The sequence below is a fragment of the Sphaerodactylus townsendi genome, linkage group LG01 (assembly GCF_021028975.2).
Source record: "Sphaerodactylus townsendi isolate TG3544 linkage group LG01, MPM_Stown_v2.3, whole genome shotgun sequence".
Classification (NCBI taxonomy): domain Eukaryota; kingdom Metazoa; phylum Chordata; class Lepidosauria; order Squamata; family Sphaerodactylidae; genus Sphaerodactylus; species Sphaerodactylus townsendi.
In genome coordinates, this window is record NC_059425.1 from 150161557 (window position 1) to 150178926 (window position 17370).

At 46.1% G+C, this 17370-nt stretch overlaps 1 protein-coding gene across 6 annotated transcripts in view; it reads right to left on the reverse strand.

The window, feature by feature from the left end:
- Positions 1 to 16383: 16383 nt before the first annotated feature.
- The window catches only part of MCPH1 (microcephalin 1), a 109275-nt gene continuing 108288 nt past the window's right edge, over positions 16384 to 17370 (reverse strand). For all 6 annotated transcript variants that reach the window (XM_048497542.1, XM_048497519.1, XM_048497498.1 and 3 more), the window contains one exon: positions 16384 to 17223. In XM_048497542.1, coding sequence (XP_048353499.1) covers positions 17162 to 17223 — 62 coding nt within the window. In that variant the 3' untranslated portion in view covers positions 16384 to 17161. The remainder of the gene's footprint in view (positions 17224 to 17370) is intronic.

Sequence of the window (17370 nt, forward strand, 5' to 3'; positions counted from 1 at the left end):
CCCCCCCCCCCCCACCCCCCCCCCCCCCCACCCCCCCCCCCCCCCACCCCCCCCCCCCCCCACCCCCCCCCCCCCCCACCCCCCCCCCCCCCCACCCCCCCCCCCCCCCACCCCCCCCCCCCCCCACCCCCCCCCCCCCCCACCCCCCCCCCCCCCCACCCCCCCCCCCCCCCACCCCCCCCCCCCCCCACCCCCCCCCCCCCCCACCCCCCCCCCCCCCCACCCCCCCCCCCCCCCACCCCCCCCCCCCCCCACCCCCCCCCCCCCCCACCCCCCCCCCCCCCCACCCCCCCCCCCCCCCACCCCCCCCCCCCCCCACCCCCCCCCCCCCCCACCCCCCCCCCCCCCCACCCCCCCCCCCCCCCACCCCCCCCCCCCCCCACCCCCCCCCCCCCCCACCCCCCCCCCCCCCCACCCCCCCCCCCCCCCACCCCCCCCCCCCCCCACCCCCCCCCCCCCCCACCCCCCCCCCCCCCCACCCCCCCCCCCCCCCACCCCCCCCCCCCCCCACCCCCCCCCCCCCCCACCCCCCCCCCCCCCCACCCCCCCCCCCCCCCACCCCCCCCCCCCCCCACCCCCCCCCCCCCCCACCCCCCCCCCCCCCCACCCCCCCCCCCCCCCACCCCCCCCCCCCCCCACCCCCCCCCCCCCCCACCCCCCCCCCCCCCCACCCCCCCCCCCCCCCACCCCCCCCCCCCCCCACCCCCCCCCCCCCCCACCCCCCCCCCCCCCCACCCCCCCCCCCCCCCACCCCCCCCCCCCCCCACCCCCCCCCCCCCCCACCCCCCCCCCCCCCCACCCCCCCCCCCCCCCACCCCCCCCCCCCCCCACCCCCCCCCCCCCCCACCCCCCCCCCCCCCCACCCCCCCCCCCCCCCACCCCCCCCCCCCCCCACCCCCCCCCCCCCCCACCCCCCCCCCCCCCCACCCCCCCCCCCCCCCACCCCCCCCCCCCCCCACCCCCCCCCCCCCCCACCCCCCCCCCCCCCCACCCCCCCCCCCCCCCACCCCCCCCCCCCCCCACCCCCCCCCCCCCCCACCCCCCCCCCCCCCCACCCCCCCCCCCCCCCACCCCCCCCCCCCCCCACCCCCCCCCCCCCCCACCCCCCCCCCCCCCCACCCCCCCCCCCCCCCACCCCCCCCCCCCCCCACCCCCCCCCCCCCCCACCCCCCCCCCCCCCCACCCCCCCCCCCCCCCACCCCCCCCCCCCCCCACCCCCCCCCCCCCCCACCCCCCCCCCCCCCCACCCCCCCCCCCCCCCACCCCCCCCCCCCCCCACCCCCCCCCCCCCCCACCCCCCCCCCCCCCCACCCCCCCCCCCCCCCACCCCCCCCCCCCCCCACCCCCCCCCCCCCCCACCCCCCCCCCCCCCCACCCCCCCCCCCCCCCACCCCCCCCCCCCCCCACCCCCCCCCCCCCCCACCCCCCCCCCCCCCCACCCCCCCCCCCCCCCACCCCCCCCCCCCCCCACCCCCCCCCCCCCCCACCCCCCCCCCCCCCCACCCCCCCCCCCCCCCACCCCCCCCCCCCCCCACCCCCCCCCCCCCCCACCCCCCCCCCCCCCCACCCCCCCCCCCCCCCACCCCCCCCCCCCCCCACCCCCCCCCCCCCCCACCCCCCCCCCCCCCCACCCCCCCCCCCCCCCACCCCCCCCCCCCCCCACCCCCCCCCCCCCCCACCCCCCCCCCCCCCCACCCCCCCCCCCCCCCACCCCCCCCCCCCCCCACCCCCCCCCCCCCCCACCCCCCCCCCCCCCCACCCCCCCCCCCCCCCACCCCCCCCCCCCCCCACCCCCCCCCCCCCCGGTCGGGCAACTCCCCCCCCCCCCCCCACCCCCCCCCCCCCCCCCCCCCCCCCCCCACCCAAAACACAAAGGTTTTCTCCAGGGTGTCCAGGGGTCAGGAGGCAGAGAGCGTTTACGTGATCACCCCTTATCTGCCTGTTGATGGGATTAGGTATGGGCAAGGCTACTCGACCGGGAGGTTTCCCTTTGTCCGCAGGCATCAAGAAACTTTACACGTGAATGGGATGGGTCCGGGTGAGGCAGAGATGGCTCTCTGCCTTGGGCCAAGGAGGTTCCATACAAACACAAGTACAGGGAAACTTACAAATCCTATTTCTATCTAATACAAACTAGTTTCTACCTAATAAATACAAAACAGAATAATCTTTCAATCGTTTTAGTTCTGGCACAGTCCAGGAGCGGGATTCTCTCCTGGCTCCGCTATCAAGATACTAGTGTTAGCATGCTAGTGGAAACACCATGCATATCTTTTCCCTCCATTAGCCTTGTGATCCACTGTACTCTGTACCTAAGTAGATGAGTAATGTTTATGATTCTCATACTCCCAGTGAATGAATTGGCGGATGAGTCCTATCTATGGCTCCAGTGCAGTGGGGTAACCCCAGCCAACAGAATCCATTCATAATCTAAAATGAAAAATCATTTCAATCAGTACACAAAAATCCAAAAATTGGACCCATTTTAAGTCATTTTACCCATATTAGATTTGTTAACGATAACCGTATTTATGCAGCAACACATTATTGCTAATTTTATGTCACAACCCCAGCCTTGCTCAATAACAGGAACAAGTAGTTTAGAAGTAGAAGTCTTGTTTTAATGATAGCGAGCATAGGATAATAACTTTACTGTCTAAACTGGCCAGCTCTTCACAAGACAAAGATTCTATGCCCCAATCCTTGTTCTTTCTAAAGAGAACTGGGTGCCCCCATGGTGGAGGTGGAGGGTTCAATAACCCCCTGTTTTAAGTTTTTATCTATAAACTCCCGGAGAGCTTGCAACTCTTTCGAACTCACAGAATACATTTTTCCTTTCAGCAATTTAGCCCCCTCCCAGTTTAATCATACAGTCAGCATCTCGGGGGTGAGGGAGAGTGTCATATTTCTCCTCTTCAAACACCTCCTGTAAATCCTGGTAAGGATCTGGGGGCCTTTCCCCACTTACCTTAAGCCCCACACTATGGAGTAGTGTGGGGTCCCCCGGCACTCCCCACGAGAGGGGCAGCGACAGTGCAGCTGCCCCGACTCTGCCGCTGTTGTGCCCCCTCAGCGCGCAACATCCCTGGCGCTCTTGCAAATCCTTGTCGCCCTTGCAAAAGGGATGCCGCATGCTGAGAACCGCGCGCGGCATAGGGGGGATCATGCTGAGTGGGGAAACGCCCTGGGATGAACCCTAACTCCTCTTTACCGTGTTTCCCCCAAAATAAGTCAGGGTCTTATATTAATTTTTGCTCTAAAAGATGCAGTAGGGCTCATTTTCAAAGGATGTCTTCTTTTTTTTGCATCCCTGGGGGTGGGGGCAGTGCAGAGCATGGCAGGCCAGGCACAAGTGTCTCAGATACTCAGGCTACACACAGGCCCACTAGCTCTGTAGGTCACATGGGGGAGGTGCAATATGGCCCCACTACAAGGCCACACACCTCCTTGCCAGGCCAGGCACAAGTGCCTCAGATGCCCAGGCTATATGCAGGCCGGCTGGCTCTGTGCTTTTAAAAAGGCTGTCTTTTAGCAGACCTTTGGGCTATCTTTTAAGGTATGGCGAGCATTTTTAAAATTATGATTTTTAACTGTAACGTAGGTTTAACATGTTGTTGCCGTCCTGAGCGCTTCTGGGATGGGCAGGATATGAAACTAAAAGAAAAAATGGATTTAAAATTGTTTTAACAGTGAAGGGGAAACTTTACCTTTTTTATATGCCCCAGCAGTAATAAGTCAGGTTTCCCCTCCTCCCCCCACCTCAAGCGAGATATTTCCAGGAAAGGGCCAGGGAAACGGGGAGGGGGAAGAAATCAGAGGTAGTTTCACCCAGACATACACATTCCAAAAGGCAGATAACATTCTTAACTTGATCACTCCCTTTCTCACGCCAAAAGCATGAGAAGGACCTCTCAATGAATCACATGGCAAGATCCGAGCTAACTATGGTGAGGGTCATGACATTTTCGTTTGCAAAAATAAAAAAAGTAAAAAAGATCAAGGCAGGGTTACCTTTGCTGTCTTGGGGCCAATGCAGATAGCATTGCAATAAGAGTTCAATCTCCAGACTTTGAGGACTATCCCACCAGCTCTGGAAAGTCCCAACAGCAAACTGCTCTTGGACCTCCCTGTAGGTATTCGCATTGGCCAGGTACCAGATGGCAATTGCTACATGCTTCTCTACTGGAATAGGCCTTCACTGCTCAAGCCTTCTTCTTAATGCTGCACAATTTCCAAAATAAGTTTGCTCAGCCTTGTGGAAATTGTGCAGCTACTGCTAGTTAACCCAGATTCCAAGAGCCTAATTCTCTCATCAGTCGGAGCCCCTTGGGTACACCCAATAGCAATGGTGCACTGGCATGCTGGCTAGGAAATACCAATTCATCTGGGTATGGTGCGAGAATCATGGTGGGTTGTGAGTTCTCCATCCTTGCCAAACTCTCTGTCCAATAGTGCTCTGATTCAGGCACATGCAATGCCAGTAAACAGAATAAAGAACAAGGACGTTTCTCAGGCAAAGCACAAGAACATGCAATGCCATCATTAACAACTCCACAGACTCCATCGCTTCTTTCTTGACTGGCTGACAGTGGAAAGGAAAATGCAGTTCTCTGGTTTGGTCTAAAAATGGCTGCTTTGCCCAGTGCAAAACAAAGAATCCCTCCATCATGCTGGGTGATGGGTTTTCAAAAAATCACAGCCCAAAAGCTATAGTTGAAATCTATATGACAGGAAATAATGCAACCGAACATTTAATAGAAGAAGGTACTTCCTCTAGGATACCAGCAGAGTATTACTACCCTGTTTCCCTGAATATAAGACATCCCTTGAAAATAAGACGTAGTAGAGGTTTTGCTGAAGTGCGAAATATAAGGCATCCCCCGAAAGTAAGACGTAGCAAAGTTTTTGTTTGGAAGCATGCCCGACGAACAGGACACAGAAAAATAAGACATCTCCTGAAAATAAGACATAGCGCATCTTTGGGAGCAAAAATTAATATAAAACATTGTCTTATTTTCAGGGAAACACGGTAGTATACAGGCGTGTATTTTTTTTAAAAGATTAGTCACATGATAACATCACAACACTACTCATGTTTCTTAGAATATATTTTTTTCCCCAGTTCAGTATTGCTAAAGTGCCTGTGCAAAGGGAGGAAAGGGGTAGGTGGGATGGAAGTATGACACCAATGACTACATCATCGGTGATGCACAGTGACCTCTTGAGAAACTCCTGATTATTTGGCTACATGTAGAAACATCAGTCGAATGCACAATGAAAAATATTATGGAGAGAAAGTGGATATGTAGAATGATCTGGTGAAGGTGAATCTGATATTTGACAGCTGAGAAAATGAGGAGTAAGCAGGGAGTGTGTAACAGGTCTATGTCTTAAGGTGTCTTCTGGTAAGAGTAACTTCAGAAGTAGTTTATTCTGCACTTCTCAGTCTATTCATGCACCTCATGTTTCTATCGTGTCTGGGTCAGACTGTCTTGCATTTCAGTTTAGAATTTTTAAATACTTGAATGGTCTTGAAGAACAGTTAGCAGTTTCCATCTGGGGAACAGATTTCACTTACAGTTAAAGTTAAAATCAGTTAAAAAGACTAGCTCCTTATTTCTGCAACTTCCTATGGCATTGAAAATGTGATATGCTTATAGAAACTGCAGATATGAGTTGGCATTCTTTTATTCCTGTGTGGACTGACTGCTTTAAATGAGTCTCTGTGTGGCAGATGAGCATATAGTGAGCATTTGTATGCATTATTGCCTTCTAAAATCTTCATTTTTGGCTTCTACCCTTCCAAGAGTCCAGCTCTTTGCTGCCAACTACACGAAGCCCAGAAAACATGTTTCAGATCACCTACAATACAAGAATTGAGAACCAGATGAGAAAGGAAGATTGGGTATAATTTCATCTTGTTCACTTCAACAATGGCCACCTCAGAGAGAGAAAACAAACCCCTCCCTTTGCCTGGCCCCCAGGCCATTAATCAGAACCTCTCAGTAATTAATCAAAAAGTACTTTAATACAAAGGATTTGGACACCATTACTACTCAAGCTTTAGAAATTTAGCATTTCCCATGAAAAAGTTCCTGGTCCAGAATGATCTAATTTGGACTCTGAAACTTCACACCATGAATTCTAGCTTTGTGAGGTAATTTAAAGAACTTCCAGCACATTCCTCTCCCTGCCGAAAGCCCTTCAATCTTTTCCTTTATTTGAAAACATTCCCAAGATCTGGGAACTTCTTCTCTGGCTAACATGGGTTCATGTGCATTTCTTCCACGTGAGACTGAAAAATCATATCAAATCCTGTGTGGGATTTTTGGGCCCCCCTATAGTTAGTTTCTGTAAATCGACTCTTCCTCGAAGTCAGAAGCTTTTGCTTTCTGTTCCAAGACTGGCTGTTAAAAAAGGAAGGTCTTTCCCCCCCTCCCCAGCACCCATTACATAAATCCTTTCTTCCCTTCCTCCTGGATCTCTTGGAATACTACCTAGTCCACAGTACAGTATTTTGGAAAGTTTTTAAAAAGTTTTCTTTCATGCCTTTCTTACACTGTGTATATGGGATTTGTGTGGAAGGCCCATACTAAATGTTCTAAATAAGACCTTATGCAATGGGAACCATCAAAAAGTAACGCAATCAACAGCACAACACTGCATATAATGCTGCAATGGCAAAGTGTATTGTACAATATTCCAAATTATTATGCAGTACAGTATACAGTACAGTATTGTACAGTATTCCAAATTATTATATTATAAAGAGATTGCTCTGCATTTTGCAACTCCAGGACATGTAATTGTCTTCATTAAGCCTCTCAAAAGGCAAACTGGCAGCTGCGAACGCCATGGCTGTTTAAGTTTCAATCACAGCTTGACACACCACGCGGACAATGAACCTCTGCTACAGCCTTACGTATGTGTAAGGTTCGGATCTGGGCCCATAACCTGTCAACAGGTGGACTTTTCAGTGGAAGTTACACCAAGAGTAGGCAAAGCAGTGTACAGCATGCAGCTCCACTGGCAGAATATTTTGCAGGTAAGCACACTACACCAGTAGATATTCACTTCATAAAGAAGGTTTTTATCTTCAGTAGAAGACAGTTATTTACAAAGAATATACAACATTCATAGAACACTTTTAGTAGTGGAGTTCCAATTGTGTTTTTAAACACCCATGATGAAAATATTCCTCTAAACAGTAAGATCGCTTTAGCTTGTAACACTTTTGATGGAATAACAGATGAATTAAAAGTCAATATTATTTTCTGGACCTCATTAGAGATCGTTAGAGACATCACTTCCTGTTAGTCGATTAATAAGGTTGCTAAGTAGCGTTTGGCAAGATTTCTAAGTTTCCAATCGGATCTAAATCTGCCATGGTTGTAGATAGCCAAAGTGACTTTGTTAGGTTCAAGTACTAAGTTGTAAGTTTTTGCCTCTTTGTTATAGATGCTATGAGAGGGATTTCTGGACAATGAACTAGAATTTTTTGAGACCAGATTGAAGACTTTGGAATTAGTGCCAGAACTCTGATAACTTGCTGGGTTCTGTTTACTAAGAGCAATTGGAGCGAGCCTCCGTTTTAAACTTGAGTATTTGGAGTTCATTGTAAATAAATGCTAGTATAACAGCAGAAAGTTGACACAATTCTAATAAATTCTCTGAGTTCCTCTTACTTATATCAGCCATTTCAGTTGTGTTAATAACATTCACGGTCATGTGGGGCATGAGGCAGGGGGTGGGGAGCAGCAGTGTTTTTACATTTGAGTTGCAAGTCCGGAGTTATAAATTCTTCACCTGTACTTTCAGTTGTAGCCTCATTGTTGTTGTCTGAAAGTGCTGCGAAGCAATGTGAAGTGGGGACTGAGTATAAGCAAAAGTCTCTTATCTTCAATTGCTTTGCCACCGGCGAAATGTTTTCTTCAGAGTCCCTCCCCTATTAATGTGGGGCCATTGAAACAGTACCATTTGCTCTAATTAAAACCAGTGTTGCAATGATTAAAAAGAATAAAATCGTCTTCCAAAAAAGGACATCAAATAACTGATTGAAAGATTAAAAGGCTAAAAACAATGTCAAAAACAATTGGTAAAACAGCTCTACCATGGGGAGACTGTATGCTGAGCTGCTATCACGTCAGACTCCAGAACCGGAACCTCTAAATGAAAATTTAAAAAACTACATGAAACTTAGCTTTTAGGACTCCTGAACTCTGAAGATCAGACACTTCAAAAATAAAATACTTACTTTTTACTCATTTACAGCAGCAAGGGTTGCAGTTGCCAGATGTTGGAGAAGAAAATCTTCCAACTATAGAAGCACAACATTTTATTTGACGAAGAATAGTTTAGAATGCTATGATGATATATGGAAACCTTTATTGGAATATCTTGTAAAAATAGGCATTACAGCGACTTAATGTCAGTTAAGGTACGAGTCCTATATTAACAGAATTTTATGTAAAATGTCTCTATGGATTTAATTCAGAAAAATACTGTTTTGACTAAGTTTCTCTCTCTCAGGAAACTAGGTATAAATAATAATATATACTGTTTAAGACTGCTTTCACTTGTGGACGGATATAATGTTGCAAATATACTTCTGTTTAAGACATAGCAAAGGGCGAGGTTCACATCCAAATTTACACTTTTTCTTTTTTTGGCTTATATAACACTTTCCCCCCCTATAATATTGTAATATTTAACAAATTGAATAAAGATTAAAAATTTTTAAAAGAACATGGCTATTGCTAATGTCCCTAGATGACTCAGCTTCTTCCTTCCCTAGGGGAGGGCTTGCTTGAAAGAAAACAACGCCTGAATTCAGCCAAGGCCACAGTGCTCGGCAGTGCAAGAAGTGAGTCTTTCATCTTGGGAGAAACTTTTCATGTTAGCGTGGATCTTCTTGTGCAATGTTGGGTCCTCTCCCTCCCACTTCAGTTTCTCACCACCTTTGAATCCTGCCCGGATAGAGAGAAGTGTTTGGCTCCTATCTTCGCCACCACCCTCCAACCACCACCAGCAGCCATTTGTCTGACTGAAGTGAGGCTGTTTTATTTAATTCAATTTTATGTCTGCTAAGTTCCAGGTCTCCTCCTCGCCAGGCGGTTCTCTCCTTACCCTTTCGTTCTTGCTGGACTCTCACTTATCCTCTCTCTAGGGGATGACACCTTGCGAATTGCAGAAGGGGCTAGCTCCTTCCTCCTTATCTAAATGTTTATAGTGATACATCAAGAGCTGGTTTTGCAAAGGAACAGAACAAGCAGGGTCACCTCCCCCACTCTGCTTCTGTCCTCCCTGATGATTGGGAGGGCTTTTAAAAACTTTCTTTCAGACAAGCCTCTATTTTAAAAACAAGCCTCTCTCATTCTCTCTCTCTTGTAGCAGAGAGAGAGAGAGAGAGCATGTGAGGAGGGGAAGGGGGAGGGGAAAGAGAATATCAGCCCCAGTCTTGGAACTACTGAGTATGGTGAGATCTGTGCCTTTAAGGCTATTGATGGATGGAGTTAAGGGAAGAAGGAAGGAAGCAACAAAAGGTTAGACTTGTTGAGACTTCAGTAAACAGCTGCAGGGCTGCCTCCTCATGTGTACACAGAGAAACACAAGGAATGCTCTCTGCAAGCCCACTGCACAGAAAAGAGTCCTGAGGTAAACGGGTCATTGTGTGCTTTGATGCTATGGCCTATGCCAAAATCAGAAAATGAGAAGCCCAAGAAATCTCAACTGGGGGCGGAGAGAGACTAAGTCACTTTTGACAAGACATAAATTGTCAATGGAATCCCTACCAATTTTTTTAAATGAAAAGGTTAACCAGAATACAACCACATGCACCTTTAGAGCAATGCACATTTTGTGAACAGAACTAAACGTGTGCTGAGGTTTTTACAAATTAATCTAGAAACAATATCGAATACCATTTTACACACTTTATATGGAAAAGGAATATCATGAGTACCAATGACTCGGCATTCACCTTTTGAAAGTTAAAAAAACTGCCCACATTTCTTTGACTCAAGACAGTTTTATATGCCTTATTTCTTTATTCCCCTTAACATCTTATCCAGCAGGGTGTGCTAGAATGTAGGCTGTTGATGCAGGTCTCTGGAGATTCCATTAATCCATTTCACAAAGCCTGAGGAGTCTGTTCTCACAGGCACCCTGTAGAAAACATCCAGATTGTGAGCAAAAGGCATGCCTCAAGAAGGTTACTGTCATCAAGTTGTGAAGGGATTTTTAAAGAGCTAGCTAACCTTCTGGTTTTAGTTTTTCAATGATATCAACTGAAGCTCAAATTCGATATGCAAAGTCCCTAAATAAAATAAAAGCCAAGAAGGTAAAATTACCCCTGAATCAAGCGGGGTGGGATAATGGAGTTTGACATTGAAGTATGAACAATAATAAAGAATTGTCAACTCAGTAAACTTGACCCCCTTCTACGGATTCTGTACGGCTGTTATCAAGTTCATTTACCATGTTTTCATAACTCTCTTAACATACATATTTCTGAGTGGTGGTGCTCAAGCTCAATTCCCAAGGGTTCTCCAAGAAAGGAAGTGAAGAATGTTCTTTTCAAAAGCATGAAATGGGAAAATGTTAGTAACTATTTATAGCAGCATTTAGGCTGTGGAAATCCCAGACATTATTATTATATTTATAGAATTTTTAGGTTAAAAAGATGAAGCTAGCCCTGTCCTGGGAAAAATAAAGCATCTTACTTAGCAACCTGGTAGGACAAGACATGTTCAGAGGTGGTTTGTCATTGCCTGTCTTCATGGGCTGAGAGAGTCCTGAAAGGACTGTGACTGGCCCAAGGTCACCCACCATGCTTCATGTGGAGGAATCAAACCTGGCTCTTCAGATCAGAGTCTGCAGCTCTTAACCACAACAAACACACACTGACTTCAGTATATATTTAAAAAATCAATTTCACATGCCTGAAATCTGGTTTCAGTTTGAGACTGCAGGCTATGCTCTGTATTTGTTTTTGTTTTCTTACCATATTAGCTTTATTTTAATTTTTGGCCTTTTTGCTGCTTTATTTCACTTGCTTTATTCAAGTTCTTATAATTGTTCGGTAACTTCATTGACGGTATTAGCTTTTTCCATACCCCTAGAGCAGTGATGGTGAACCTTTTCGAGACCGAGTACCCAAACTGCAGCTCAAAACCCACTTATTTATTGCAAAGTGCCAATACGGCAATTTAACCTGGATACTGAGGTTTTACAGGTTCTGGTGGGTTTTCTGAGCCGTGTGGCCATGGTCTGGTGGATCTTACTCCTAACGTTTCACCTGCATCTGTGTCTGGCATCTTCAGAGGTTTATCACAGAGGGAAGTCTGTTACACATTGTGATACACTCTGTGACTTCCCTCTGTGATACACCTCTGAAGATGCCAGACACAGATGCAGGCCACGGACCCTGTGATCCATGGGCAGAGAGAGTTTGATGGGGATGGGGATGGGGGTGAATGGTAGGGTGACCAGCCGTCCCGATTTTTGCGGGACACTCACGCTTTTGCGTGATATGTCCCGCGTCCCGCCGAGCTTTGACATTGTCCCGGTTAGGGAATGTGCTGCACGCGGCCGCAGGAGCACACTGCCTTTTGCGGCAGCGCTCCCTGGTCAGGAAACAGGGAAGCGCCCCAGAAGGCACCTGATTGGCTGCGGTCTCCTGCACTCTGATTGGGCAAGTAACAGTGTGATGCAGAGGCAGAGGAGGGTGTTTCCCTTGGGAGTACATTCTGTGAGGTTTTTGGTGTGAAACTGTTTCTGATGTTAAGTGCTGCTTGCCTTAACAGTGTGATAAACTAAACTCTGAGGGGAGTAGATCAGCCAAAGAGAGTGACTGATTCTACTGCTTATCAGCCTTAGTGCTGTGTGGAAACAATCATATGCAGACACTGTAAACTGGTGGGATTAGGTTTATTGGAGAGCCAAGTTGAAAGCTGCATAAACCAGGATAAGAACTGCTTCTAAAGAGAGAAGAGCTTTAGTGTACCAGTATAAGGATTTGCTTTACGTTTACCTTAGTAGAGAGTTTATGTTTTGCTTTTGAGGGTTTTACCTAACTGTGGGGGCTGTGTGAGGGTACAGTGAAAAAAAAAATACCAAGCCAGTGTTAGGACCCTGTATGTGAATAGCCATAAGCCAGAATATCTAAGCAAAGGAACTGTACAAACTGTGAACTATCTATGAAAAGAACATCTAAGCTAAACTGAACTAAGTAATATTAAGTGCTGTACTAAAGAACTAAAAAACTGCAAGTCTCTTTGCCAAGCTCCCTTGGGAATAGTATATATATATAGTAAACATAATAGTTAACATAAACAAATACATTTATTGTATACAAAATAAAAAAATAAGAATGTAAAGAACCTATATCAAGTACCTGAGAACTGATTCTCTCAGCAATCACACACACACCAGCAAGAGGACATACTTGTAAAAGAAAGAAAGAAGGAAATTAGGAAGTTTTAGGTAAGGGGTATACAACCTTCAATCTAGGGCTTGAGGTCTGGAGAAGTCAGCAGGAGACGCAGTGGAGGTTGAAGGTGGCAGAATATTGCAGAGGAAAAGGGAAGCCTAAGATGATTGCAGTGGTATTCAGGTATTGGAGAATGAGAAAATGGTGATTAGCTAGGCATGCCTTTGGACCGTTGGAAAAATACAATTGCCAAGCATTTGCCACTCAGGCTTTGACACACAAGATGGAACCCAAAATTCTCTGAGAGGCATCCATTTTGTGTGAATAGCAGTGCCTTCGTCTCATGCCACTTCTTACTCCCCTTGCCTCTTGAGGGGGAGTGGACCAGCTGCATACACTGTGACAGGGCTCTGTAACACTTTTACCTAGACAGTTACTGTAATCTCAGCCTCCCTTCCCTTCGTGTTATTTGCCCATATATGTTTTTTTTCTCATGGGTAAATAAGGAACTGGGCTTATAAGAAAGAATGAAATTAGGAAAACAACATGGGTGAAAGGATTAAATCCCTTCTCTGTGTAGTCTGTGTCACAGTGAATACTAGGGCCTCAAATGGCTGCTTTTTACAGTTTATGGAACAATAAGAGTTCACAGTCCTCCTGTTGTCAAATTTAGGGTGAAAGTCCTAAGAGTGTGAGACTGAAGCTCCGTGTTCAAATCCTTCAGCTCTCATGGACAAAGCAATGTGGCTTATGCAAGGTCGTGTTCTCTTCAGGATTTTCTTTTCTTCATGAGGATGCTGCTCAAGTTTACAAGGGTGCTATAAGGATTTTTGATAATATAATACCTTATAGCACATCACAAGTGTTTAAAGCACTTTACAAAATATAAATCTTTATTGTGGCAAATTAGGTATTTAAATTACAATAAGTGGGAATTATGAATTATTCCATAATTATCTTTCTTTTATTGAACAAAAAAATCCTAGTTCTGGCCAACAACAGAAGAAATGTAAACAGCATTTGAGCTTGTTAGAGAAGAATGGCATTCAGTATTGTGCAACAATGATACAGAAAATTTAAAAAGCAGTGAACCTACTCACTGATGAGGCAATTTTAGGAAATATCAGAAATGTTTGCAGCTTTGAAGGATACACAGGACACCGGATATTTACATATCAATATCAGACAAAGACTGAAGGAATAAATAGGGAGGAAATGAACTGGACAAAGATGGGCAATTTCCTTAACATAAATATATCATAGATTCTACTAGCCATGGAGGGTCTGCCCACAGCTGGAATGACAGGTACACATAAACACGTTCACACACATTTTCTTTGACTCATGTCACTTTTAAAATTAAGACCCCAGAAGGTCAGGACTACTGGTGTCCTACTAACTCCCTGAAAGGCTTTCTAGGGAGAAAATTTTTCATTGTCATAATGAGCTCAGCAATTAAGTCTGTATTTGTCCAGTGAAGCCATTTTAAAGGAATTTTCCAATCCATTCCAATTAATACCTATTTATATCTGCTCCACTTTATTCCAATAGATATCTCCTAATTTATTTTACATTTCAGCTAAATTAGTCATGTAAAGTGATGCTCTAACCAGTCTGATGCTCTAACCATTACACTATACTTGCTCTCTTATGGGAAAATATCCTCCTGATGGTACCCCATACATACCACAAGTTTGGATTAAGCTGTGCTTCACTTCTATAAAAGAAGGCCAATGGTTCAGGTGTAAAACGTTCGTTAAATGCTGGCCCAATAGGTAAACTATAAACAACATGATTTAGGCATCTCAAAATTGCACATAGATGTCTTAAAAGTTTTTGACTTGGGTTTATACCAAAGAAACAACAGTTTCCTATTTTTGCCACAAACAGGACAAAAAAAATGAAAGCACACACCAATCTGTGCTGTAGGAAAGTTGCTGCGGATGCCTCCTGCATTAGCCCCAGTGTAGCCATTTACAAGCTTGTTATCCCGAATATATACTGCCTGGAGGCCTCCATAATGGAAAACTGTTTGCTGCAAATGAGATGTCAGTTCCACCCACCAATCATTAGCTTTCAGCCTTACCATCAAATATCCCCAGGCAATCTCATTATTATTATTACTGGCTGCTGAGGATGGAAGGAAGTTGTTTTAGGCCTAGTTTTATGATGTAGAGGACCTCATTACAACATTAGAGTCAGGGAATTAGACACACTGTCTTCTGATAACAGTATTTTCAGTTCAAGCAGCACAGTCGGGGAATGTTAAGTACTAGTGCTTTCAGCCTTTGTGAAACTTTATGGAGGACAGTTATGGAGAAGTACCAAAGTATGCCCTATAGCCAAGTTATCCTTTCAATACAAAATCAAAAGGAATGTTTTCAATCTAGTAGGATCTTAAAAGTAGATTTTAATATGTTTTCTGAGAATTAGAATTAGTATTTATAAAAGTTTGTTTTGAAGGCAACCTTTTTGTAAAAAAAGTGTTACTTTTAAGACCAAGGTTGCATTGAACAGCAGAAGCTAGGTATTTTGCATGCCCCAGATTTTGACACACTTTGGCATTATACATCTCATCAGAAAACAGAAGATGTAGAGCACCAAGACAGTTAGGGACATGCCTCCCCATCCCTTCTGGAGGCAGTACAATGGACTGATGGCCCCAGGTATGCCTTGCCATGCTTTCAATTCTTGGCAGTGGTCATGCCAGATGCAATGTAGAAGGAATAGCCATTAGTGGAGCTCAAGGTGGATTTAGAAAACCATCACTACCTTCACATTTGGAAATTTTTCACCTTATACTTAAGTTGTAAGACTCATTCCTCACTGATAAAATAGAACAAGACGGTAATTCTGCTTATCTTGTCTCTTTATGAGAACAAGATTTCTTTATAAGTAGAAACTAGGAATCTAGCTTTGGGAAGCTCTCCTCCAGGCAGTAAAGACAAATGCCAGTTGCAGAGGCAGAGCTACCTCACAGGGCAGCTGCTGGGAAAACAAAAATGTGTGGGGAGAGAATGGGGTTGTAAGCTTCTGGGGAGAAGACCAGGGTACAAATATTTAAATAAATACAATACATTTAACAGGAATGAAAAGAGACTTCTCCCTTTGCTTCCTAGATACTGCATGAGCAATAGCATAAAAAAGGGAATGTTGTTTTGTGATAACAGGCTGACCCCCCAAAAGATAGAATAAACAAGACTGACTATGAAAAGCTTGAACAGGGGATAATTGAATAGGTTTGGAAAGCAGAGAGATGGATTCTGACAACACTCCTCTCCTTGTACTGAAAAGCACTTTACACCATGGCCTCCACTGTCTTCCCTTAGCGCTCCAATCCAAAGTCTGTGCTCTACTGCTGCCAATTTCTCTAACAATAGAAGAGATCCAGGAGGGTTCTTTACATGTTTTTAAGGTTAGGAACCTAAAGATCTGATGTGTGAATGGCAACAGATTTTTTTTAAAAAACGTGTGTACTATACACATGCACTTGATAGAATCTAGCTGGGTGAGAATAAAATTGGTGGCAAACTTGATTTGTTGGTTTAATGGGTGAAATTAGAAAGCCAGTGTGGTGTAGTAGTTAAAGTGTTGGACTAGGACAATTGGCCATGCTGACAGGGGCTGATGGGATTTGTAGTCCATGAACATCTGGAGAGCCACAGGTTGCAGACCCCTGGACTAGGAGCTGGGAAAATTAAAATTGGGGGTGGGGAGAAAGAGAAAAAAAGACTGTGTGTGATGGCAAGCCAAATCAGCAGAATCTTAAGATGAAAATCAGAGCTATTCTATCAGAGGTAGAAATGACATAACAATATTAAAGTCTGGAACAGATATATGTTCTGGTTAATAGACAATATTCGATCTGTTTAACAAAACGGATCTAATGGTTAACCTATATTTACTATAGGTAGAAAATTGCCTTTGAAGCAGAAATTACCAGACTCTGTTAGTTAAATACTTGGTAGATGTCTTTATTAGAATTCCACTGTAAAATCTCTTACATACACGGCTAATAAAAACCAGCAGATATCCCAAGAGATTGCATTATACACAGCTTGAGATTCATTTCAAGAGAATTTATGAGAAAGCCAATTTGGAATGTTAGGTTACATAAATTAGTGATGACAGTTATCTGTGTGTAAAACATTTATGAGAAAACTAAAAAAGTACACAAACTTTAAAAATATCACTGTAAAAAGCATATTCTACTGTTTATCAGGAATTACATGTTCACATATCACTCGTTATTAAAATATTTCTATTCCCGTCCATGGTATATTACGTACTAATAAAGGGGTTCATGTGGTTGCCCGTTCATTTATAGATAAGCCTTCTGTTGGCCTCTGAAAAATTAATATAAAGGCAGAGGCTGTTTTTCTTAAATAAAAAGCAAGAATATTTGCCAGCATCTAAGATATCTTCCAAAATTATATGCCAATTTCATAAACATCAAATGAATCTGCTTGCATTGCAATACAATATCCAATGAACACACAAGACCTAAATCAACACATTTACTTCTGTCATGTTCAAACTCAGAATTCTGGGATTGTTCAACTGTTATTTTAAGCAGGCATGGAGACATCAACTGTGAGCCTCAGACTCACTGGCTCCTTTCCCTTCTTGCTTCATGGAGTTTTCATGCGTCTGTTCTAATCATTCTTCTTGGCTTTATAAAATGTTTCAAGCCATTACATTTAAAGAATAAAGCATGAGAGTGGTTAATTCCTAATCCTTGTTCTGATATATATATCTTCCAAGAGGACAAATCTTATTCTGGATGACTGAATCTAGGCGGAAAAAAAAATATTTAGCATTAATACAAATTTGGAAATTTACAAATTATCGCTTGCCTCTCTTACTGTCCCTAATATTTAAATTGTACATCTATATATCTAATTCTGAAGTGTGCCCCCTGCCTTCAGGTACTTAAATCT